Source organism: Monodon monoceros, unplaced genomic scaffold (assembly GCF_005190385.1).
Source record: "Monodon monoceros isolate NGI ecotype Baffin Bay Population unplaced genomic scaffold, NGI_Narwhal_1 Super_Scaffold_12, whole genome shotgun sequence".
NCBI lineage: Eukaryota > Metazoa > Chordata > Mammalia > Artiodactyla > Monodontidae > Monodon > Monodon monoceros.
This window is the reverse complement of record NW_021703768.1, coordinates 153295571-153321477: the sequence shown is the minus strand read 5'-3', so window position 1 is coordinate 153321477 and position 25907 is coordinate 153295571. Positions and strand designations below refer to the sequence as shown.

The window sequence follows — 25907 nt, the reverse complement described above, 5'->3', positions numbered from 1 at the left end:
AACTTCACTGAAAAGGTGACATTTAAGTAGACACCTGAAGGAAGTAAAATCAGCAAGACACTGAGAAGTAGCAACTGTGAGGCAGGAGAGAAATCAGAAGAGTGTAGTATCCTAGAAGACAAGTGAAGATGAGGAGGCGTCAACTGCATGAAATGCTGCTGATGGGCCAAGATGAGGATGGAGAATTAGCCAAAGGACTTAACAACACTGGAGTCAATGTCATCCTTGACAAGAGCAGGCTGGGGAGACTTGGAGGGGAGAAATCCAAAGCTGAGGGGAACTAAGAGCAAAGAGGGAGGGGAGGAATTGAAGACAGTGAATATAAGCAACTTTTTGGAGCTTAGTTATAAAGGGAAGCAGAGAAATGGGGCAGTAGCTGGAAAGTAATGTAGGGTCAAGAAAGGACTTCTTTCCAAGATGGAAGGATCTCTACTTCTATTTCCCTTCATCTTTCCTCTTGCTGTAGACAAATCTACAGCCTTTTTGACCTCCCTCCTCAAGCCCAAAAAATACGTTTTCAAAGCTCTGTTCCCCAGAGGGTTCTGAGCTGTAGAAGGTGAAAGCCACAAAGAGTTCTTTGTTCCTGCTTTCTGCTCTGTCACACACATACAGCCCCACCCCCACCCCCGGGGCAATGAGCTTGCTGCCTCAGTCAGGGGGTGAAGTTCCAGAGCAGAAAGAACAAAGTCAGATATCTTAAGATATCATTCTGCCCCATTTGATCTGGGTCCTTTATCCACTTGGATACCCCTCCCTAAACATGGGGCTCCCCATCTGCTGCTGATCTGGCAGGGCAGATACTTTTCTCTGTTCTAGAAAATAAACTATTTGTTTGCAAGTGCTCTGGCCAAAGCAATATTCCTTAAACTTTAGGTACTCTTGGATCACCTTTATGATTTTTGCTATTTCCCCATACCACATAGTTTTTATCTCATGTTTTAATGTAAAGCACTTTCCTCCTTAAAAAAAATCTTTTTTTATTGTGGTAAAATTCACATAAAACTCACTGTTTTAAAGTGTGCAATTCAGTGGCTGTTAGAACATTCACAATGTTGTACGACCACTATAGCTCCAAAACATTTTTCATCAATCCAAAAGGAAACCCTGCTCCTGTTAAGTAGTCACTCCTTCCTCCCCACATCCCCCGGCTGTGGATTTGTCTATTCTGGATATTTTATATAAACAAAATCATACAATATGTGGTCCTTTGCATCTGGCTTCTTTCACTTAGTATAATTTCTCCATCAGTGCCTTATTTTGTGTTTTTTTCTAGGTATTGTTTTGATTCCCTTCTCATTTCCTTTTCTGTATATTTTTTATTTTCTAAGTTATTCTAAAAGGAAATTATATTTTACAACTATTTAAAAATATTTTAATCTATGTTAATATATGGAATTATTAAAATACAAAAGAGCACTGCTCAAAAGAAATGTTTTTAAGCATAGTGTCTAATGACATGTTTTGTGTTGTTTTGCTGATTTAATTAGGCCACATTTTTATACAAAGTAGTGGTTTAGTAATCCCTAGTCTTTCTCCTGAAAGCAAGTTAGGCCGAAGAAGGACACCCACTTCTCTCAAAGTTTTCACATGACTCTAGGAAAATGTGTTGGAATCCTACCGGACTTAAGTTTCACTGGGTGCTGAAAGGGCCTGTCTACATTCCAAGGGAAGGTTGCAGATTGCAAGGACCAGTGTCATCACCTTTGTTGTGCAGCCATATCACTCACAACACCCTCACCAAAAGCACTTTATATGATACCTTGGGCACAGGGCTCCCTATGCTCCAGGAGAGAACATCGATCTAGAACGGATATAGAAGGAGATCCAAAATCAGACACCTATAGGAGGAAAGGAGTGAAGCTGAGCAGGAGCTGACAGCCACAATTCAGGCAACTGCTGCTGGGCAAAACCAAGGTCCAGCAATGGCTGAGTCTTCTGGGTTTTCAGGAGAACACGGGAAGTCTGGATTTTTAATGTGAAATCTCCAAATTCTTAAATGTTTGCAACTCATGCAAAATTGTAAAATAAAGTGGGTCGAGCAAATCCTATCTGTGCGCTGGATTAGCTCTGGACAGTGCTTGTTTGTATCCCCGACCCATAATTCTAGAGAGAGGAGAAGGAAACCCGCAACGAAAAGCGACTCGCCAAAAGCCACACAGCCAGGAGGGGGAGGCAGAGCTCAAAGTTTCGAGGGATTCTTTTGGGAAACAGTTTCCAGGTCGTAAAATACACTTTTATCCTGGACTCGGGCTGAAACCCCTCCCGGGATCGCCTCAGGGAGGGAAAGGCCAACTGTAAGGTCACCGACCCCGCCCGCCCGCCCAACCGCACCCTCCATCCCTGAGCCCAGGTTTTCCTGCCTCGCGGACTTTGCCCTCCGTCCCTTGGGCCAAGAAAGCCATTGCTACCACTACCTCTCATCGCCGGCCATCCCCGCCCCCTGCTGCACTGTTGCAAGCCTGGCTCCCACTCCGCGTTTCCAACGGGCTGCAAACACCTTCCTCCACCGCCCTATCGCACCCTCCCGAGACGGGCTGCTGGCTGAGTCTCCCCTCCACACCAGGCCCGGAGTGATGGTCCCTGAAGGCGCGCAGCAGACCCCCCGCGCACCCGGAGCCCAGTCCTGGCCGGGCCCTCTAGGGGCCACAGGAACGAGCCCGGGCCTAAGGTGAGGAGCGAGGTGCGCATGCGCTGCACGGGTTTTATTGCGTCACCGCGACTCTGGAGCCAGCGGCTCGATCAGGAGCACGCTGCACGCGCCTTCGCGCTTGCGCATCTTCCTCTGCCAGGCGCGCGCCGCAGCGGCAGTGCTTGCCTCGTGGTATATCTTTTTTTTCCAACAGGTGCATGCGTGCTGTTGTCTCCGTCAGCATGTCCATGAGCAGTTCCTGCTGTAGCTTCAGGTAGTTGTTCTCCTCCAGCAGCACCTGGCTCTTGATCCGCTGCACCTGCGCCTTCCAGCCCGGGGTGGTCGGCGAGGGCAGCTGCGGCCGCGACCGCACCGGCTGGCCCTCCGCGGTCCACCGGCCGCCGCGGAACACGAAGGCCTCGTCGCTGAGGCGCGTGCGCGGTGTGCCGTAGCTGAGGCCTAGCTCTGCCTGGCGCGTCTGGTGGTCCAGCAGGTAGAAGGTGGACATGGAGGAGATGCGGCGCAGCGGAGGGCGCCGCGGCGCAAAGCGCCGCGAGAAATGGTGGGCCCAGAACTGCCGCAGCTGTTCCCACAGGCGGCTCGCATGGCCCGAGGCCGAGCACCTGAAGGCCTCCAGGGCAAGGGCCGGGTGGGCCTCGTCAGGTGCACGGGATACCCAGAGCAGGGCCTCGAGGACGCGGGCGACCCAGGCTGCTCCCTTGCCTCGCAAGCCTCGATGTCCAGAATGATAAAGGCGAGCCAGGGGCACTGCTGGAGAGCAAGAGTCTGGGTGAGCAACCTGCTTGGACGTGCTGCCCCCTCAAACCGCGAGGCCTGGTGGGCAGGGCTCAGGCCCGCAGCTGGCGCTCAGGGTTAGCCAGCTGCTGGCCACTGAGGAGTCCATCCCTGCACACTCGTACTAGCAGAAGTCTCCCCGAAACCCCCTTCCCCAAAGACTACTCTGTCAGGCTTTGGGGATAGATGGGCAGGTGAAGGACCAGAACCCTGCTCTCTGAGTGCTGGGTGGCTGCTGGAAGGGGTTAATAGGCCCTTAAGGGAGGAAGGAATGATAGCAGAGACAAGTAGGTACTTAAAAGATGCACAGGAATTTGACAGGTAGATTGGGGGGGGGTAAGGGAGAGCCGCTAGGCAGAGTGAAGAGCTAGGCAAGGCTCGAATGTTGCACATGTGAGGAAGAGCTTGGGGTAGGATTGGTGTAGGGTATTGAGCTGGAAATAGCAGAAGAGGAAGCTGGAAAGGGGGACCAGGACACTATATGAGGGTGCTGTACAGGCAGGCTTAAAAGTTTAGACTTCCTTCCGTGGGTTAGAGGGCGCTGCTGAAGCATTGCAAAGCCAGGGCTGGATCTACATTCTGAAAAGTATCTGGTGGATGTCTAGCATACCCAACAGCATTACTGCCCTCGTCATTCAGTTATTTTACAACCTTGAACTGACTGGCATCTGCTTTGTGCCAGGCCTTGGTCTGGGTAGAGGGTGCCAGCACAGCCTATGCCTGCCCTGAAGATGCTCCTGGTCCAGCTGGGAAGCCAGATGTGTGTGTGTAGATCACAGTCTGGTGTGGTCAGTCCAGTAGGGGCATGTGCCATGGGCTAGGACCTATGCTTAGGGCTTGAGCCAAAAGGGGTTGCGCAGACTGGATGTGACTGTTATCCAAAGCAGACTACATGCTCAAGGAAACTAAAGTCCAGATAACAGACATGTTCCATACTCCTTCTCCCCCCATTCCTGTACGTGCTGATTCTGTTGTGTGAGAAAGAAGACTGTATGCTTTCTTTTGAATTCCTCTTCTCCCAATGGAGAGTGAAAAGAGAAGGAACCCTGGGACAGGGTTACCTCTGTCATGCCTTCATTAATTCAACACACACTTACTCCTCACACATAGCTGGGCAGTACTACCCCCTAGGTCTGGCTCAGGGACATGTCTCTTGGAAGCCCAAGGCTAGAACCTGGCCCACCCTTGAGGTTGCATCTTTCCAGAGGATCCTTCCCCGATAATACTCACATGTTGTACCTCACCTGGAGGATGTGTTGGAGGTGCCAAGCTGCTGTCCCAGGCCTGGCCCCATCTCTGAACCACTCAGTTGCTGTCTACCGGCTATGACTCACAATGCCTCTAGGCCAGATCAGCTAATCTATAAAACAGACCCCTGGGCTCTCCCCTGTATTCATTCAGCACACTTACTGAGTGCCTTCTCTGTTCCAGACACTGTTCTTCCAACGTGAGGAAGATCTTCCGTCATCAAGCTATCATTCTTAAGGGGGAGAAGGTCATAAGCAGAGCCTAAGATAGGAATTTGTTCTAGGGGATTGAACAAAACAGTCCCTCATGAAGCTAACCAAGGGTGTCATGGGTCAGGTTTCCTAGAAGGAGAGCCTCAGATGAGAATTATTGAGGGATTTACTGGGGAAGTGTTTTTGGGAGAAGGGAGTAAGGGAAGCAGGACAGGGCAGGGAAAAGAGCTAAAGCTAAGCAGGAATGTGGCCTCAAGTGGAGACTAGCTCTAGCCAGATCTCACGGGGAACTGTAGAATTTGTGCCACAGAGTTAGGTCTCCTTACTGCAAGGGAGCCAATCTTTTGTGCGCTTCTCCCCCACCCAGCCCTCAGTCAGTCATTGTCAGGGGCAACTGTGAGTTTGTCAGCCAACACTTAAGGCACCTATGGGGTGGGTGCACCCCCAGTAAAGGGATTTGTAGGATGTCAACAGCATAAAAGAGGGAGGAAGAGGGCTTCCCTGGTGGCGCAGTGGTTGAGAGTCCGCCTGCATCGGCTGAGAGTCCGCCTGCCGATGCAGGGGACACGGGTTCGTGCCTCGGTCCGGGAAGATCCCACATGCTGCGGAGCGGCTGGGCCCGTGAGCCATGGCCGCTGAGCCTGCGCGTCCGGAGCCTGTGCTCCGCAACGGGAGAGGCCACAACAGTGAGAGGCCCGTGTACCACAAAAAAAACCAACAAAAAAAAAAAAAACAAAAAAAAAAAACGAGGGAGGAAGAGAATAGGTAATAAAAATGAAATGGGGCTTCCCTGGTGGCACAGTGGTTAAGAATCTGCCTGCCAATGCAGGGGACACGGGTTGGAGCCCTGGTCCAGGAAGATCCCACATGCCGCAGAGCAACTAAGCCCGTGTGCCACAACCACTGACCCTGTGCTCTAGAGCCCGCGAGCCACAACTGGTGAGCCCGCGTGCCTAGAGCCTGTGCTCCGCAACGAGAAGCCACCGCAATGAGAAGCCTGCGCACCACAACGAAGAGTAGCCCCGCTCACCGCAACTAGAGAAAGCCCACACGCGGCAACGAAGACCCAAAGCAGCCAGAAATAAAAATAAAATAAATAATTTTTTTTAATGAAAGGAAATAACTAAATGAATAAGAATTTCTGATTGTGATACATGCCATGAAGAAAATAGAGAAATACAGAAAGTGACTTTAGGACAAAATGAGGTGTTGGAACCAATTTAGACCTGGCACTCGATGAAGGCACTTGATATTCATACTAAGACCTGAATGATGAGAGACTCTAGCTACATGAAGACAGGGGCTAGAGGTACAAAGGAGTTGGGCTTGTTTGAAGGACAAGTGCTGTGTTGAGCTGTGGAAGGAAATGAAGTCAGCCCTACTCGCCAGCCACACCCAATCAATTGCCATCACGTTTACTTGGCTTTCCTGACCCCAAGGGTCTCTTGCAGGGGCCTCCTAGTTAATCCAGCATCCTGATGGCTCTAGAAGGGGTCACCCAGCTCCAGGGAGCTCACAACATAGGGCAGAGCCAAGTGGTAGTGTCACCTTCTGGGAAACCTTTTTCTGTAACAGTTTTATTGAGGTATAATTGACACAATAAACTACATATATTCAATATTTATAATGCACACTTTGATATATTTGGATAATTTGATGTAAGAAATCATAACCAAAATCAAGATAATGAAGATACACATTACCTTCAGAAGTTTCCTCTGCTCCCATCACTATATAGATTAATTTGAATTTTCTAGAATTTTATATAAATAGAATTATTTAGTATGTACTGTTTTTTTTGCACTGGCTTTTTTAAAATAAATTTATTTATTTTTGGCTGCGTTGGGTCTTCGTGGCTGCACGCGGGCTTTTCTCTAGTTGTGGTGAGTGGGGGCTACTCTTCGTTGCAGTGCACGGGCTTCTCATTGCAGTGGCTTCTCGTTGTGGAGCACGGGCTCTAGGCACGTGGGCTTCGGTAATTGTGGCACGCGGGCTCAGTACTTGTGGTTTGTGGGCTCTAGAGCACAGGCTCAGTAGTTGTGGTTCACGGGCTTAGTTGCTCTGCAGCATGTGGGATCTTCTTGGACCGAGGCTCGAACCCGTGTCCCCTACATTTGCAGGCAGATTCTTAACCACTGCACCACCAGGGAAGTCCTTGCACTGGCTTCTTGCAGCATAATTATTTTAAGTTGAAGTTCATTCATGTTGTTGCATTTATTAACAATTCATTCCTTTTTTGGTGAATAGTATTCCATTATATGGAAATACCACAATTTGTTTTTCCATCCACCTGTTGATGGAAATTTGGGTTGGTTCCATTTGGGGGGCTATTACAAATACAGCTGCTATAAACATCTGTGTACTACTCGTTGTGTGGCCACGTGCTTTAATTTCTCTTGAATAAATACCTAGGAGTAGAATGGCTGGGTAATATGGTAGGTGTATTTACCTTTTTATGAAGTTACCAAGGTTTTTCAAAATGGTTGTACCATATCCCTACCATCATTGAAAGTTTCTGTCCCTTTTCCTCCACATACTTGCCAACACTTAGTATGGTAAACCCTTTTAATTTTAGTTATTCTATGGGCATCCCTGATGGCGCAGTGGTTAAGAATCCGCCTGCTAATGCAGGGGACACAGGTTCGAGCCCTGGTCCGCGAAGATCCCACATGCCGCGGAGCAACTAACCCCGTGCACCACAACTACTGAAGCCCGTACGCCTAGAGCCCGTGCTCGGCAACAAACGAAATCAGCGCAACGAGAAGACTGCGCACACCGCAACGAAGAGTAGCCCCCACTCCCTGCAACTAGAAAAAGCCCGCGTGCAGCAACGAAGACCCAATGCACCCAATAAATAAATAAAATAAGTTTATTAAAAAAATTTTAGTTATTCTAGTGGGTGTGTCTAAATTGTGATTTTGATTTCATTTCTCTGTTGGCTAATAATGTTGAGTGTCTTTTCATGTGCTTATTTGTTACCCTTGTTGTTGAAGTTGTTCTTGTCTTTTGACCTTTTTTTTTAAACTGGATTGTTTGTCTTGTTGAGTGTAAGTTCTTTAATGCTAGATAAAAGTCCTTTGTCAGATATGATTTGCAAATATTTTTTTCCCAGTCTATGGCTTGCCTATTAAAGCAAAAGTTTTTAATAAAGAACAATTTATCAATTTTTACTTTGACCCTCAAAAGGTCATGCTTTTCATGTCATATTAAAGAACGCTTTGCCAAACTAAAAGTTTCACCATTTTAGCTTTACATTTTGTGTTCTATTTTGAGTTAATTTTTGTTGATAGTGTTCTTTTCGTATGGTTGTCAAGTTGACCCAGCACCATTTATAAAGACTAGCCTTTCCCCACTATTTGCAGTTATGTCTTTATTGTTCATCATGTGACTGTGTATGTATGACTGTTTCTGGGCTCTCTATTCTCTTTATTGTTCTTTTTATTCTTGTACCAATACCATATTTTCTTAATTATTGTAGCTTACAGTAAGTCTTTATCTGGTAATGTAAATCTTCAAACAGTTTTTTTTAAGACTGCTTTGGTTTTCTAGGTCCTTGGAATTTTCATATAATTTCAATTCCATGTAATTGAATTTCTATCCTAATTTTAGAATTAGAATGTCAGTTTCCACAAATAAACCTTTATGCTCACTGTTCAAAGCTCTCTCTTATCATCAGGATAAGCTTGAATCAGCCCTCAGAAGGTTGTCTAATGGACATGGAATCAGAGCCCAGGAATATTTTAACCCAGCCAATCACATATTCACCTTCTCTCCCTCACTCCCTCTTCCACCACCCCCCCAATTGTGTCTATGTTATTAAAGCTACTTTTCATTAACACTCATGACATTTCAGGAAGGTCCTGAGTGATATCAGGAATGGTATTCAGCAACTTTCAATTTCCCTATTTCCATGGTCTACAAAAGAGGAAAAGCTACAAAACCCAAGGAAGTCTTTTTTGATGATTTGAAAAGGAAAAGTTTAGAGGAGGAATAATTCCCACTTAACATGTTAACTCCTTTCACAAACAGACCTTGATTTTGAGGAAATTTAATGAAAACTAGTTTTGTTTTGTTTTGTTTTTTTTTTGCTGCACGGTGCAGCATGCCGGATCCCAGTTCCCCTAACAGTGATCAAGCCCATGACCCCTGAAGTGGAAGCGCGGAGTCCCAACCACTGGACTGCCAGGGAAGTCCCGAAAACTGTAGAATTTAAAAATGCACAGTCAATAACAATGGTTCCTGGCTCCTTTGAGGCACTCCGTCTAAATGTCACTGAAAAGACCAGATTTGGAGCCTGTGAGGAAAGGAGTACCAGGTCCCAATAGGTCTGAGTTTAAGGACGTAAAGCTCATTCTGATGGCACAGAGGAAAGGAGAGAGGACTTAAAAAAGAATTTTCATTTCTTCACAGCCATAGTGGCTGTAAATGTCAGTGGATCCCTTCTCTTGGCAACCAAGAGTAATAGTTCCAAAACCAAGGAAGCAAAATCTTGTTTACCCTCATGACCATTTCAATCCAGCTTCTATGATAATCTGTTAGTGATATTTAACCTTCTCTGAAACAATGAGGGGTTCTCTGTGCTAACATAGTTTTTTAAAAACTACAAATATTTGCATTTGTATAAGACCTGATTAAAACAGTAATTCAAGTAGTGCGGAACACAAGAAGAACATAGTTATACAAAATGCACATGCTTCACCTGGTACTTCCATTTTCTGCACGGTGCCTTTTTAGGATGCATGAAAGGATGCCCATCCCCTATGTGGTTCATCCTTCCCTTGGGCTTTTTCTTCTTTAGCTTCTCCTTCTGCCTTCCTCTTGGGCTTGGTAGTTTCAGCAGGGGTGGGATGCAGCATGAGGGGTAACCACAGTGGTGGTCTAAGTGTTGCTACTGCTTCCTCTCTCATACCCATGCTGCTCCCAAGCCATTTTGCCTTAAAATTAGTTACATGCATGTTCTTTGGAATCTGCAATACTCTATAGAAAATGTTTAAATTTTGTTTTAAAAAATAACTAAAAAAAAGTGTTGATGATGTTCTATTTGCTCTAGATAACCATCAGGAAGCACCCTGGAACCTGAGAGTCTGCACCTGGGTTTGAGTGGTAGTGGCTAACCAGAGGGGAAGGTAAGCAGACAGGCATGAGAGCACTGAGTTCCCCTGAGAATGGAAGATTTCAAAGTCTTCTGAAGAGTGAAAAGTGGACTTAGAATGTGCATCATGACACAGTACAGAGTGTGTGCCAGCTGAATTTGGAAACATCTGCCTCAGGGCACTGGGAGCAGATCACAGGTCAAATAGCACTTATTTTCAGCAGAAAAACATCTTTTGTTGTCCTATTGAAATGTTAATTTAAATGCTTTATAGGTAATTTATAAATTTATTGTGGTTTTATATTTGTATAACAGCTGTAAATAGGTAGGCTTATGTTTATAGACATTTAAACAAGAATGTGTGGTGGGTTAATATTCTGATTAGCCCATATATAGTTGTCCTGAATATTCCTTTTTATACAGGTACCTGTTATCATTTAAATGAAAATCTGAGGCTTCCTGCAGAAAACAGAATTATTTGGGGGCTTCTAACTTCCAAAATAGGCTCTATAGGATCTGAACAGCTCTGAACAATTGTCTTGAATTGTGAGAGCCTGACCTTTTTTTTTTTTTTTTGCCACACTTGCTGCGTGGCTTGCAGGATCTCAGTTCAGTTCCCCGACCAGGGATTGAACCCTGGCCACAGCAGTGAAAGCGCCGAATCCTAACTACTAGACCACCAGGAAAATCCCCTGGCTTTTTTTTTTTTTTTAAGTTGTAAATTTAAAAATTGTGCAAGGAAAAAAAAATTTTTTTAATAAAAATTGTTCAAGGAACACCAGTATACCCTTTATCTAGATTCCCCTGCACTCAGCATTTTACCCTATTTCCTTGATCATTTCTGAACCTTTTACATACATCATAGTCCTTTGCCCTAAATACTTCAATGTGTATTTTCTTACGTAACCACAGTACAGTTATCAACCTTATGAATTTACATTGATATAATACAACCATCCATATTTCAATTTTGTCAGTTTACTAAGAATGTCCTTTATAGAATTTTTTCCCTCTAGTACAGGATCCCATCTAGGGATAGGTATTGCATTTAAGTGTTGCAAAGGAACCTTCCCTACTGTGGGCAGACACTTTTAAGACCATTTAAATGTCCTGTTCCTCAAAATTCCCACTAAAGTTAGCATCCACTGGTGACTCTTGCCTGATCCAATCTTTATGACTGCCAAATTATGCTTTTCCAACACTAGCACATACTTATCAGTCGGCCCTCAGCATTCTACTGTAAGCAAGAGATCTTCTTTCTCCTCTGCTGGTATGGTGAGATAATAGAGAAAAAAATACATATATATATATATATCTATATCTATATCTATATCTATATATATATATATATATCTGCCCCCAGGTGCATCTTTTGTTCTAATATTTGGTCTTTGACTCCTGTTCCTGACAGTTTCTAAATCCCTCAGAATTTCCTGAGTTATAGCAGTGTCTTTTGGTCTAATGAAGTGACTCATGGTGGGCTCCTGGATAGGAGCTGTTCACCAGAAAGACAGAGCCATGATTGGACACTTGGGACTTTCATCCCCTCCTCCCCTCCTCCATTCTCCAAAGGGGAGAGGGGTTGGAAATGGAGTTAATGATTGATCCTGCTTCCATAAAAATCCCCTAAGTCCTGGTTTCAAAAAGTTTCCAGATCGGTGAACACAGCCATGTACTGGGAGGGTAACACATCCAGCTCCACGGGGACAGAAGTTCGTACTTGGGACCCTCCCGGACCTCGCCTTGTGTATCTCTTCATCTCGCTGCTCATCAGTATCCTTTATCATATCCTTTAATAAACTGATACAGGTAAGTGTTTCTCTGAATTCTGTGAGCTGTTCTAGCAAATAATCGAAGCCAAGGGGGAGGAAGTCATGGAAACCTCTGATTTATAGCCAAGTCGGACAGAAATTGCGGGTAAGCTGAGGATCCAATTCTTGCGATTAGCATGTGAAGTGGGGTCAGTCTTACAGAACTAAGCCCTTAACCTGTGGGATCTGACACTAGCTATCTCCAGGTAGCTAGTGTCAGAATTAAGTTGTAGGACACCCAGCTGGTGTCACAGAATTGCTTGCAATGGGGAAAACTCCCACACATCTGGTGTAGGAAGTGATGTGAATGTGGTAGTAGTGTGACAGTAAAGAAGAAACACAGGAGGGGGACTTCCCTGGTGGTGCAGTGGTTAAGGATCCTCCTATCAATACAGGGCACACAGGTTCGAGCCCTGGTCCGGGAAGAGCCCACATGCCGCGGAGCAACTAAGCCCGTGCGCCACAACTACTGAGCCTGCGTTCTAGAGCCTGCGAGCCACAACTACTGAAGCCCACGTGCCTAGAGCCCGTGCTCTGCAACAAGAGAAGCCACTGCAATGAGAAGCCTGCGCACCGCAACCACGAGTAGCCCCCACTCGCTGCAACTAAAGAAAAGCCCATGCACAGCAATGAAGACCCAACGCAGCCAAAAATAAATAAATAAAAAGTAAATAAATTTATTTTAAAAAAAAGCAACACAGGAGGAGTGTAAGTTTTTTCTTTACAGGTATAGACTTATTAATTCTATTTTTCTTTTCCTTTTTAAAATTTGTTTACAGTTCTCTTTTTCAGTGGTTTATAGTTCATTTAATTATTTTGATTCTCAGCTGGCTGGGCCCTCCCCCAGAGATTCTGATGTAATGTTCTGGGGGTACAGCTTGGGCACTAGGATTTTAAAAGCTTTCCAGGTAATTCCAATGTGCAGACAAGGCAAAAAACAAAAACAAAACAAAAATACCCTTGCAATGTAAAACATAGAGACCAAGGCAAGCAAACAGAAAACAGCTGAAAGGAAACAGCGAAAACATACAGAGAAAAAAATTTTCAACCAAAAGTAGTCAGCAAGTTTTCTCCCCAGAAAACAATTATGAAACTGGAAAAAAAGATTTTTTTAAAGATTTAGGGCTCTGGAAATTGACCATAAGTAAATGAGAAATTGAGAAGCATTTATCCATGAAAAACTTCTGAACTCTGGTTAGAACAGTGAGAGTCTGTGGCATTCTTGTCTGAGGCTGCTAACATTCCCCCAGCTTGGTCAGCAAGCTAGCTGTCCCAGAATTGGGGAGGCTGCACAAACCAACAGCTTCACTGCCAGAGGGGGGCTCACTGAATCCGAAGCAAACCACAGTGAGATACTACTCTATATCTACTAAAATGGCTATTGGCGATGATGTGGAGAAACAAATCCTCCTACATGGGAAATGTAAAATCAGCAGCCAATTTGGAAAACAATTTAGTAGTGTCAAACAGTTAAACATAAACTTAGCATACAAGTCAGCAATTCTATTCCTATGTACTACTCAAATGGAAACTTGTCCATATGAAGACTTGTATACAGGGAGTTCCCTGGTGGTCCAGTAGTTAGAATTCGGCGCTTTCACTGCCCTGGCCCGGGGTTCAATCCCTGGAAGCTGCACGGCGTGGCCATGGATAAACAAAATGTATATCTATGCAATGTAATATTATTCAATAATGGAAAAAGAATCAATTCTTGATACGTGCTACAACATGAAGTGCAAAAACATTATGCTAAGTGAAAGAAGTCAGATAATGATTCCATTTATGTGAAATATCTAGAAAAGGGAGATCAATAGTGGGAGAAAGCAGTTCTATGGTTGCCTTGGGTTGGTTGGGAGTTGACTACAAATAGGCACAAAGGAACTTTTTGGTGGTGGAGTTATTCTTTTTTTAAAAAAAAAATAATTAATTAGGCTGCATAGGGTATTAATTGCTGCACGCAGGCTTTCTCTAGTTGCAGCAAGCGGGGGCTACTTTTCGTTGTGGTGCACGGGCTTCTCATTGCAGTGGCTTCTCTTGTTGTGGAGTACGGGCTCTAGGTGCGTGGGCTTCAGTAGTTGTGGCACACGGGCTCAGTAGTTGTGGCTCACGGGCTCTAGAGCACAGGCTCTGTAGTTGAGTTGCATGGGCTTCGTTGCTCCGCGGCATGTGGGATCTTCCCGGACCAGGGCTCCAACCTGTGTCCCCTGCATTGGCAGGCATATTCTTAACCACTGCGCCACTAGGGAAGTCCGGTGGTGGAGTTATTCTAAAATTGGATTGTGGTAATGGTTGCACAATTCTATAAATTTACTAAAAATCAACGAATCATTCACTTACAGTGGGAAAACTTTATGGTATGTAAATTATATTTCAATAAAGTTAAATAAACTATGTGAGGGTAGAATAAAGATACTTTTACATGTGCGAGATTTCAAAAAAAATTACTACACAGTCTTTCTTGGGATAGATGTAACTATTAATTGAGGTAGTAAACCAAGAAAAAGTGAAAATGTTGGGTTTTAAGGGAAAAATAAAATATATGTCTATACAAAGAGTGGTACACCATGTCCATAGCAGTTGTATATCATATAGCCAAAAATTGAGAACAGCCCAGTTGTCTTATTACCTGGTTAATGGATAAACAAACTGTGGCATACTTGTACAATAGACTACTACTCAGCAATTAAAAGCAACAAATTACTGATACATTTTACAACACAGATGAGGATCTCAAAACAATATGAGTGAAATAAGCCAGATACAAAACACTATATACTATATAATTACATTTATATTAAGCTCTAGAAATGACCAGTCTTTTCTATAGTAACAGAAAGCAGATCAATTTTTTGCCTGATGCTGGTGGTGGGGACGGAATGGGAATGGATATGAGGAAACTGTGGTATAATAAAAAATACATTTGGTCTTTATTCTGGGTTCCTGGCACAGAGCTTCTAAAACCCTTGGCATTTCCTGAGTGATGAGAACCTTTTGTTATTCATATCATTATGAATATCATATCATCATTCATATCATTATGATGATGTCCCCTTCCAACAACACCTGAGTTTATGCTAATCAGGTGATTATTGCTGGGCCCCTTGATCAATTCAGGATAAGGGTGCTAGAGAAACCAAACCAAGTGATTTAGAGGAGTAGGATTTTCAGCTCCACTTCTGACCTTTAGGAAGGGGAGAGGGACTGGAGATTGAGTACAATCACCAATGGTCAACGATTTATCAATTGTGCCTACTAATGGAACCTCCATAAAAACTCCTAAATAATGGTGTTCAGAGAGCTTGCAGCTTGGTCAACACATGCAGGTGCTGGGAGGTTGCATGCCCAGAGAGAGTACAGAAGCTCTGCACATTCACACACATACACATCCATACCTTGCCCTATGCATTTTTCCATTTGTTCCTGAGTTGTAGCTTTTTTAGTAAACCTGTGATAGCAAGTAAAGCACTTTCCTGAGTTCTGTGAGTTATTCTCTTGAATTACTGAACCTGAAGGGGGGGTGTCATGGAACCCCCAAATTTGTAGCTGGTCAAGCAGACATGTGGGTAGCCTGTGCACCTCATTTGCAGCTGGGCATCTGATGTGGGGGCAGTCTTAGCCTCTAAACCTGTGGTGTCTGAGACTAACCGGGTAGTTAGTGTCAAAATTGAATTGAACTGACAGAAGTGGTGTCAGAAGAGAACTCATATTTGGTGTTGGGGAACTTCAGAGGAAAGTTATGGTGTAATGGAAATGTTCTATATCTTCATTATGTAGTGGTTACATGGTATGTGCTGTACATTATCAAAATTATGGAACTGTACAATAAAGTTGAATTTTTAAAATGTGGGGTCTAGGAGTTGAGGAAACAGGAGATCTGGACCCAGGAGGAGGTACAAGGAGGTCCAGTGACAGTGGCTGAAGAGCAGTCTGTTAACTGAAAAAAAATAATTGCACAACCTAAAAGTTGAGAATTATGTTTTATTTGGTGGGCTTGCTGAGGACTTAAGCCCAGGGAATAGCCTCTCAGATAGCTCAGAGGGACTGCTCCAAAGAGGTAAGGTAGGAGTCAAGATATATAGGGGGTTTTGCAACAAAAACCAGGTAGTCGGAACATCAAAAGATTACTTTTTTAAAAAAAATTATTTTATTTATTTATTTTTGGCTGTGTTGGATCTTCACTGCTGCGCATGGGCTTTCTCTAGTCACAGTGAGTGGGGGCTACTCTTCATTGCAGTGCTCAGGCTTCTCACTGCGGTGGCTTCTCTTGTTGCGGAGAATGGGCTCTAGGCTTGCGGTGGAAGCCCTATGGTGGATTTTTAATATATATTCTATCTTTTTTGAAAATCTAAGCACAAAAGCAGAAATTTGATTACTTATTGAAAAAATAACATACGCATTATAAAAATATCTCCTTTCCATATCCAAAGTCTTAGCCACCTCTTGGGCAGCAACCACTCTTAGCAGTTTCTCCTGCACCTTTCCAGAAAGCTTGTTTGTCCAAGCTCATATCCATGAGAATATAGCTCCCTTTGCAACATGAAAGGAAACATACTTTTCTCAGTGCTTTTTCACATAACACTAAATCTTGGCAATCATATCTATATACATATGTGTTCACCGAATGCTTTCCAATGCAGAACCATTATATGGATGAGCTATATTTTATTTAACCAGTTCTCTATGATGGTGGTTAGGTTGTTTCTAGGATTTGGATACTACAAACAATGCTGCAATGCACATCATTGTGTGTGTATATATATATATATATTTTTTTTTTTGCGGTACACGGGCCTCTCACTGTTGTGGCCTCTCCCGTTGCGGAGCACAGGCTCCGGACGCGCAGGCTCAGCGGCCATGGTTCAGGGCCTAGCCTCTCCTTGGCATGTGGGATCTTCCCAGACCGGGGCATGAACCCGTGTCCCCTGCATCGGCAGGCAGACTCTCAACCGCTGTGCCACCAGGGAAGCCCGTGTATATTTTTAAACACAAGTACATCATGTGAATATTCTATCAAACCTAGATATAGATACAGATATATTCCCAGGAGTAGAATTGCTGGGCCAAAGCATATGTGCATTTTTATTTTATTTTTATTTATTTTTTAAAGTTTTTTTTAAATTTATTCATTTTGGTTGCTCTGGGTCTTAGTTGCAGCACACAGGATCTTTAGTTGCAGCATGCAGGCTTCTTAGTTGCAGCATTTGAACTATTAGTTGCAACACACAAACTCTTAGTTGTGGCATGCATGCATGTGGGATCTAGTTCCCCGGCCAGGGATCGAACCCAGGCCCCTTGCATTGGGAGCGCAGAGTCTTACTCACTGGACCACCAGGGAAGTTCCCATATGTGCATTTTTAAATGAATATAAATAATTTATTTTGAAAATCATCTTGCAGATTATAAGGTCAAAATACATTCAACCCAATCTCCCACATGTTCGACATCTAATTATAAAATGATTATTTCTTTTAAAGAAATACTCTAATACCTCAAAGTACCTTTTGCATTATCAAGAAAAGATCTTATGCCTTTTTCCAACTGGAACCATGGTGGGTGTAGAAGAGAAGGAAAAGCCTTAAGAAACAAGTGGAGGGATTTTACAGAGCCTGAGATCGAGTGCCTGAGAAAGAAGTTTGCCCAAAAGATGCTTCAAAAGGCAAGGAAGAAGCTTATCTATGTAAAAGCTAATCACTGTCACAAGGAATATAGGCAGATAGAACTGAGATTCAGAAGGAAAGGATGACAAGAAAAGCGGGCAAGTTTGGTGTACCTGCTGGACCCAAATGGGCATTCCTCATCAGGATCACAGGTATCAGTGGTGTGAGCCCACTGAAGATCTGAAAGGTGTTACAGCTTCTTCGTTTTCGCTGCATCTTCAACGGCACATTTGTTAAGCTCAGCAAGCCTTCAGTTAAGACTTGAGGAATGTGGAACCACATATTTCATGGGGGTACCTGAACCTGAAGTCAGAAAATGAATGCATCTACAATTATTGTTATGGCAAAATCAACAAGAAGAGAATTGCCCTGACAGATAACACTTTGCTCCATCCCTTGGTAAATATGGCATCATCTACATGGAGGGTCTAATTTGAAGGGCTTCCTGTGGCCCTTCAAATTACCTTCTCCAGGAGCCCAGATCAACAGATCTAACAGGCTTATTAGATGGATGAACTGAGGTGTGTCTACCATGATTATTTTTGTAATCTGGTCAGTTAATAAACAGTGACTGATTTCAGACTATAAAAAAATTTAAAACTCATTCTGCAGGGATTTTTCCTCAACTTCTTTTTAAGAACATTATGCTTTAGCAGAAAAACCCCTAGAATTCCAAGATTCTTGGCAGGACCTACAGTCCTGCTCTGTCTTGGGCCCAGACCCAGGATTCCCAGGATCAGCTAAACCTGAATTCCCTTTTTTTTAGGGGCTCTATACTTTACCACCAGTCACTCAGGCTCATACTCTCATCGTTGCCTTTGGTTCTTCTCTTTCCCTAGCCTCCTGAATCCAGTGGAGCATTCTTCAGCATCAACATTTAATGCTTTTGTTCCTATACACCCTGTCATTCCCTAATTCTGCGCTTTAATCAACTTCAAGAAGTGGCTTCCTAACCAGCCTCATAGTGGCGGCATGCGGGCTTCTCCATGCGGTGGCTCCTCTTGTTGCCGAGCACGGGCTGTAGGCACGTGGGCTTCAGTAGTTGTGGTACGCAGGCTTAGTTGCTCCTCGGCATATGGGATCTTCCCGAACCAGGGATAAAACCTGTGTCCCCTGCATTGGCAGGCAGATTCTTATCCATTGCGCCCTGGAATAATATTAAAATAATGCTTCCCTAGGGAATTCCCTGGCGGTCCAGTGGTTAGGACTCGGCTTTTTCACTGCTGGGGCAGGTTTGATCCCTGGTTGGGGAACTAGGATCCTGCATACCACGTGGTGTGGCCAAAAAAAAAAAAAAGCTTCCCTAAATATCTAAATCATAACCCAAACCTAGAATTTAAACTATCTCTCTACAGACTCCTTGGCTAGGTCCTAACCCAACACTGGAGATGACCGATCTCCTATTACTTTCTTGAACACCTTTCTCCAGCCAAAATACTCATACATGGTGTCCCCAAACACAATATCCACTTCCCTGCCTTTGCATATGCCATTCCCTCATCCAAAGAAGCCTTTCTCCAAGTCTCCACCTATAGAAATCCTGCATATCCTACCAGGCCCAGCTCAAGTCCTACCTATTTCCCTGTCCATTCTAGATGAAAGCAGTTCCTCCCAACTCAAAATCCCATTAAATTCTCTTCAGTACCACCATGTTTTAGCAGTTACCTTTGCTGCAGTAGCTCTTTTGGTCACATACAGTTCCTGTAACTACATTTCAAGCTCATTGTTTGGAAACTGTGACATCCAGAACATCATTTTGCCTCGAATATCCACTTCCCCACGTAAAAAGGAAGCAAATGCTCTTAACACAAATTTGGGGGATGAGAGTTGGAGAATACTAAACTCATGCAAACACCAAACTCTTGACTTCTCATTTTCCCTTCCAGATGGCAGGAGGGAATAAAGCTGGCTCCTGGGGTAGTTGATACACCTACTGAGTCTAGTTTTTCCCTGCCTAGCATTCAGCCTTTGGGTATCCAAACAAATGGAAGACAGAGACCAGGACCTATAAAGGTCTAGAAAAACCATAGACCACTTCCATTTTCTGAGGTTCTCAGTATACTGAAAACTGAAGATGTGCTAAAAGTGAGTTACAAAAATTGTGGTGTGTTTGAAATTTTTCCATTGCACCATCCTTTTCTTTCAATCCTGTTGTCAGTGTGTCTTTGTGCCCTCTTTGTCTAATGTTACTTAAGGAAACATCACAAATTGAAAGATGAAATAACCTTGGAGGGTAGTGTTCTGGACTGTATTTGATGTTGGGTAACAGGGTGGCCTCAGGCTGCTGGGCCCAGAGCAGTGACTCTGCAGGAACGGTGGCGCCTGGTTACACAGCGTGGTGCAGTCGACCTCAGGCCTGACTTAAGGAGCCGTGACGGGTTCCGTCAGCGCCGCGCACTCGCTGCATTGGGGACCAGGCCCTTCCCGATATCTCACCGGACTTCCCACCCATTCTTGCCAGCTGCCATTTGCCCCTCCAGAGAAGGAAACGGGATGCCAGACCCCGAGACCCGGGTCCAGGCCCAGGAGGGGTCGGAACCACAGAGACTGGGATGCAACGCCGGGCAGCGGGCCCTGTAAGGAACGAAGGCAACACGGCGCGGGTACGCCGGCCCGGCCGGCCCCGCCTCAGGGCGCGCGCCCTGGGCGGTACTCCATTCCGCCGCAGCCCGACCCCTTCCCTCCCGTCCAACCAACGGCCACTTCCTGCCTCACTCCCAGCCAATCCCCACTCTCCACGAAGAATAGCCCTAGGGGGCGTATGGGAAAGTGAAGAGAGCGATGGTCTCATCGACCAACCGAATCCCGGAGCTTGCGCGGGGGGGCGGGATTTAGCGCTGGCCGCAGCTACTCAGGAGCGAGGGGCGGACGCAGGGCCGGGCTTCGTGCAGTGGGGCTCGCTCGCGCGGCGGTCGCGGTAGTCAAGGCCTCTTGGTTCAGCAGCACGTGACGGTTGTGCTGCCTCAGCCGCTGTCTTTACTGCAGCGCGGGGCTGGGTGTGCGGGCGGGAGGAGACGCGGCGCCGCCGGCGGTCCCCCTGAGGCTCGAGGTGAGACGGGAGGCCTGCTCGTGTTCTCGGGCCTGTGAGGACCCCTGGGGGCCTGGGTACGCGGCGCCGCGGCCGAGGGCCCGAGGAGCCGGGCGTGGCCGGGGCCGAGGGGTCCGGCTGGGTTTCGAGAGCTCAGGCCCAAGCGGACGCTCGGGCCATGAAGGGCGAGGCCCGAACCTGGGCCGCCTGAGTTGGGTAGCCAGGCCCAAGCCGCGCCGGCGGGGTCGGGAGGCGTGGCAGGTGCCCTAGAGCCTCTCTTGACCTCTGGGAAAGCTAACTTCTCCTTCTGGCTTTGCTTCTAGGGCTTTCTTAAGCCTATTGTTGGCTGCTTGTGAAGCTGCGAGGTGTTCTGGTGTAACCGGGTAAAGGTCTGGAATAGGACCGGGCCTAGTCGGTATCCCTAGTAGTGGGGAAGGGTGATAGTGGGCCGAGAGAGAATGTTTAGGATTAGCATTACGGGTTCAGTATTTGAAAATTAAAACCACAAAGTGAAGACTGGACTCTAGTAGCCTGACGAGTATGGAGAATGTGCTAGAACACGCAGTGGTTGAAAAATTTCAGTCCTAACATTTACATCTATTCGGGGATGGGGAGTAAGTAAACTAGTAAATTCACAGGATTTTTAAAGCAGGAAAGCTCCCAAAAGCTCTCTGTGGGCAGGTTGTTTTATAGTGGAGGAAACTGAGGCCCAGAACTCTGAATGATTGGCTCAAGGTCATGCGATTAATTTTATGATCACGTTGGAATTACTGTTGAGGCAGATTTGGTGTAGTTGTTAAGGCTAAGCCCTGATTCAAGTCCTTCATCAGCAATTTGTTGCTATGTGAACTTGGACAGTTTACTTCCCCTTTGTGCCCCAGTTCTCTCCAAATAATGGGTATAATACCTGGTGGAGTTGTTAGAATTAAATTGTGTATAAAAAAGGACTCTAACTGCTTGATAAACGATTGAAATAAATTGTTATGGTTTGAATGATGTTGGTCCACTACACCAGCATCCTACTTTTTGAGTTGGTTAAGCCCTGGGACCTAAAGTCACATTTATGGAGATAGAGGAAGAAACTGATTTAGTGGATTAACTGCTGGGCATGACACAAGTGAATGCTGGCTGAAGGAAGTTAAACTGAGCTGGATATTAAAAGGTTGGGAGGACAAAGGTGAGCCACAGTTAGGCTCTTTACCTCTAATTTAGGAAATGGAACATTTTGCTTAATTTTTTAATAAGTAGAGTTGGTGGGTTGGGAGGATTTGATTTGTTTTGGTTTAGTTTCTTTTAAGAGAGGAACTGTATTGATCTTAAAATCATTCTGTATCTCAGTCTTTTGACAGTGCTGTTTAAGGGCCATGAATAAAATCACTGCTGAATTATACATTTGCTATAGTTAGAGCAGAGGTAAAAGATGGTGTGGGGAGTTCTGTGCACCACCCAGAGTACACAAGCAAATAAGCGGGGGAACTGGATTATGAGATGGCCAGAATGAACTTTGTATTGGAGTAAATGTGTCGCACAACAAACAGATTTTCTGACCTATCTGATAATGGGTGTTAGCATCCCTCCATACCTTACTATCTTAACTCAGCAGTTTCAACTAGCACATTATCTTTCAAGGACCTCGAGGGGTAAACGTTTTGACGGAAGTTGTTGCTGCAGTTTTGGCAATCATGCTCTTGCATCCTTTCAGTTACAGAGTTCACTTTGCCCTGAGAGATAGCTGAAGGGGGTGAAGTGACAGTTGGTAAGCATAAATGCAGGCTCGAGAGACTTGAATTCCAGGCCCAGCATGGCAACTAGCTTAATGAAACTACATTGGTTTCCACCTCTTTAAAATGGGAATGAAGAGTGCCCTGGATACCTTACCAGGAGGGACAAATAAGATGGTGAACATGAAATTACTTTGAATGGCATAGTGAACTGTGCAAATAGAAGAATTGGCAGCTCATAACAACTCCTAGGAAATAATAAAAGTGCCTGAACATAGTTATAACCTATATAGCTTACCGTAGAACTTTGTCAGTAGAGTGCATGTTGAATGCTTTGTTAACTAAAACAGATGTGCCTTTAAATTAAGCTTAACTGTGCGCTGTGAAAATTATTTGGAGAATTTTGTTTTTTAAATAATTTAGAATCTTCAGCAATGTTTTGCGTATCCACATCTTAAACCTACTTAGTTTGTAGGAGAAAAGAAAGTGCTATGGAAAAATAAATTTTAATGTTCCTGTCAGTGAAAAGCAAAATTCAAAACTGTAAACTAGGCAGTAGTATATATCTGTTTTTAAGTGGATGATCATTTACAATAAAGACCACTTTGAATTTTATGTACTTTTTTCCCCCTTTAAGTGCTTCTATATTTTGACTAGATGCACATGTAGTAATATCAGAGGGACAGAAAGTAGTAGTATTAAAATGGTTATCTGCGACTGGAATCAAATTCCTTTTAAGTGGTTCCTTTTCAATCTAAGACTTCAAATTTCTTATTGCCTTAAAACTCAGCGTTTTAGAACCATCAAAACTTAAATGGTGTCACTAGGCAATACCTAGTAATAGTAGAAATCACTGCTAATGTTGCATTTACTGTAAGCCAAGTACTGACATAAACACTTAACATGCATTTTGTTTATATAACAATCCTAAGAAGTACATAGTGTTGTTATTCTCATTTTAGAGATGAAGAAACTGAGGCCCTGAAATTATTAAGTAGTCGATTAGGGATTGTGACTTCTGAGTTCCTGCTCATAACACTATTCTATGTTCTACGCCTAACTGTGACCTTGGACAGCTTATGTAACTTCTCTTAGCCTTGGTTTTGTCGTGTGTCACATGGGGATGATAGAACTTCCTGGGGTTCTTCTGAGGGTTAAATTAGACAACCTAAGGTAAGACTTAACATTTTTAAAGGGTATATTGGGACTTCCGTGGTGGTCCATTGATTAAGACTCTGTGCTCCCAATGCAGGGAGCCCGGGTTTGATCCCTGGTCAGGGAACTAGATCCCACATGCATGCCGCAACTAAAAGATCCCGCATGCCGCAGCGAAGATTCTGCGTGCTGCAACTAAGACCTGGCGCAGCCAAAATAAATAAATAAATAAATTTAAAAAATAAAAGGGTATATTAATAGATGAATGGATAGCCTACATGAAAGAAAGACTGCCTCATTTTTTATTACACACTGCCTTTTAAAAAAAAATCACTTTTGGGAATTCACTGGCAGTCCAGTGGTTAGGACTTGGCTCTTCCACTGCAGGGGGCCGGGGTTCGATCCCTGGTTGGGGAACTAAGATCCCACAAGCCATGCGGCATGGCCAAAAAATAAAAATCTTCCCCCCTCCCCCACAGAAACCTAGAACACCAGCTGGACCACTTCTTCTGTTCTTCTTTCTAATTTCTCATGGATCAAAGGAATTAGAGGTGAAATTTCCTAACTACTTTTAAGAGGTAAAATTCCACAAAGGAAAGCCCCGAACCAAATGGTTTTAACACCAATCCTTCACAAACCCTTCTAAAAAATAGAAGAGGGAACACTTCCCAACTCATTCTATGAGGCCAATATTACCATGATACCAAAACCAGACAGACTTCACAGGAAAAGAAAAACATAGAACAGTATCCCTTAAGAAAATAGATGCAAAAATCCTCAAAATGCTAGCACATGGGATCCAGCAACATATAGAATTATAGGGCTTCCCTGGTGGCGCAGTGGTTAAGAATCTGCCTGCCAATGCAGGGGACACGGGTTCGAGCCCTGGTCTGGGAGGATCCCACCTGCCGTGGAGCAACTAAGCCTGTGCGCCACAACTACTGAGCCTGAGTGCCACAGCTGCTGAAGCCCGAGCACCTAGAGCCTGTGCTCTGCAACGAGAAGCCACAGCAATGAGAAGCCTGCGCACTGCAACAAAGAGTAGCCTCCACTTGCCGCAGCTAGAGAAAGTCCGCGGGCAGCAACGAAGACCCAGTGCAGCCAAAAGTAAATAAATAAAATTTAAAAATTAAAAAAAAAAAATTATACACCACAACCAAGTGGGATTTATCCCAGAAATGTAAGGTTGGTTCACCAAACTATAATAAAGAATGTAATATACTGCATTAATAAAGGACAAAAACCGCATGATCATTGCAGTCGATAAAGTGCAACACCCTTTCATGATAGAAGCACTCAACAAACTAGGAATAGAAAGGAACTTCCTCAGCCCTCTTGAGACAAATAATCCCTTCTGTGGGATTCCTTCTGTTCCTCTTTCTAATTTCTCATGGATTAAAGGAATTAGAGGTGAAATTTCCTAACTACTTTTAAGAAACAAAGTCTTACAAAGAAAAGCCCAGAACCAAATGGCTTCACTGGTGAATTCTACCAAATACTTAGGGAAGAATTAACGCTAGTCCTTCACAAACTCTTCCAAAAATACAAGAGAGAACACTTTCCAACTCATTCTATGAGGCCAATATTACCCTGATACCAAAACCAGACAAAGACTTCATAAGAAAACCGTAGACCGATACATCTTTTAAGAAAATAGATGCAAAACTAGACTAACTTGAAAATATTAAAGTTTAAATTTAATTTAAAAATAATTTGAGCCTCCCTTTGTTTTAAAGATTTTTTTTCTGAATGGACCCTTACTGAGCATAAAGATTCTGCCAATGAGAGGTGACAAATGTAATATTTCTTTAGTGTTTGCCCATTCCTAAAGTTGATCAATTTTGGATTTGTTAAAATTCAATACAGAATGTGTCTGTTTCCATTAAATAGAATATTTTGTGTTCAGTTGAAGTCTCATGTACATTATTAAATGTGTATAGTAAAATAATACGGACTTTTTTTAGAATGTGTGTTGAGAACAGAATTATCATTAACCAAAAATAAGTTAAATTTGGGAGAATTCACAAAGAAAATTGGTGGAAGAGCAGGAAAAAAGAAAATCACAGATAAATAGGGATATTTCCCTGTCCAAATGCTGTAATTGTATATACACCTTTGCAAGGAAGAGTTAAAGACGAAATCATAGAATATAATCAGAGGAAAGCTAGTGTTTCTTGTTACATAAAATCATTCAGCTTTGTTGAAATATAGGAGGTGTACGGGCACAGTTACACCTTTTGGCCCATTCTGGGAATTGAAAATGTATTCACTGTGGTTGTACTAATTTTGTATCAAAGAATAAACCATTTGGGAACTCCTATGAAGTACTGGACTCTGATAGACTTTGTATTATCTTTTTATATTTTCACAGCAAGCCTTCGAGCCACTAATACTACTAGCTACATTATAAAATAGGGAAAAAAGACTCATGGAAATTCAGTAAGCTGACCAAGGCCACAAAGAGGATCAGGAAAGTCTAGAACCCAGCTTTCTCTGACTTGACAGTTTACACCATCACATACACCATACTGCCTTTTGTATAAGGAGTTCATTTTCTGA

The 25907-nt window shown here is 44.0% G+C and overlaps 2 protein-coding genes and 1 pseudogene across 2 annotated transcripts in view; 2 read left to right on the top strand and 1 right to left on the bottom strand.

The window, feature by feature from the left end:
* Positions 1 to 2710: 2710 nt before the first annotated feature.
* On the bottom strand, positions 2711 to 4718 carry CBY3 (chibby family member 3). The gene is given in 4 exon segments (XM_029216845.1): positions 2711 to 2833; positions 2835 to 3299; positions 3301 to 3397; positions 4669 to 4718. Coding segments are annotated over 4 exon segments (735 nt in total).
* A 12593-nt stretch (positions 4719 to 17311) lies between these two features.
* Positions 17312 to 17881, top strand: LOC114892179 (annotated as a pseudogene).
* Positions 17882 to 20311: 2430 nt separating this feature from the next.
* Positions 20312 to 25907, top strand: part of CANX (calnexin) — a 32211-nt gene continuing 26615 nt past the window's right edge. Inside the window, exon 1 of the mRNA XM_029217062.1 lies at positions 20312 to 20493. The gene's annotated coding sequence lies outside the window, so the exon portion shown is untranslated. The remainder of the gene's footprint in view (positions 20494 to 25907) is intronic.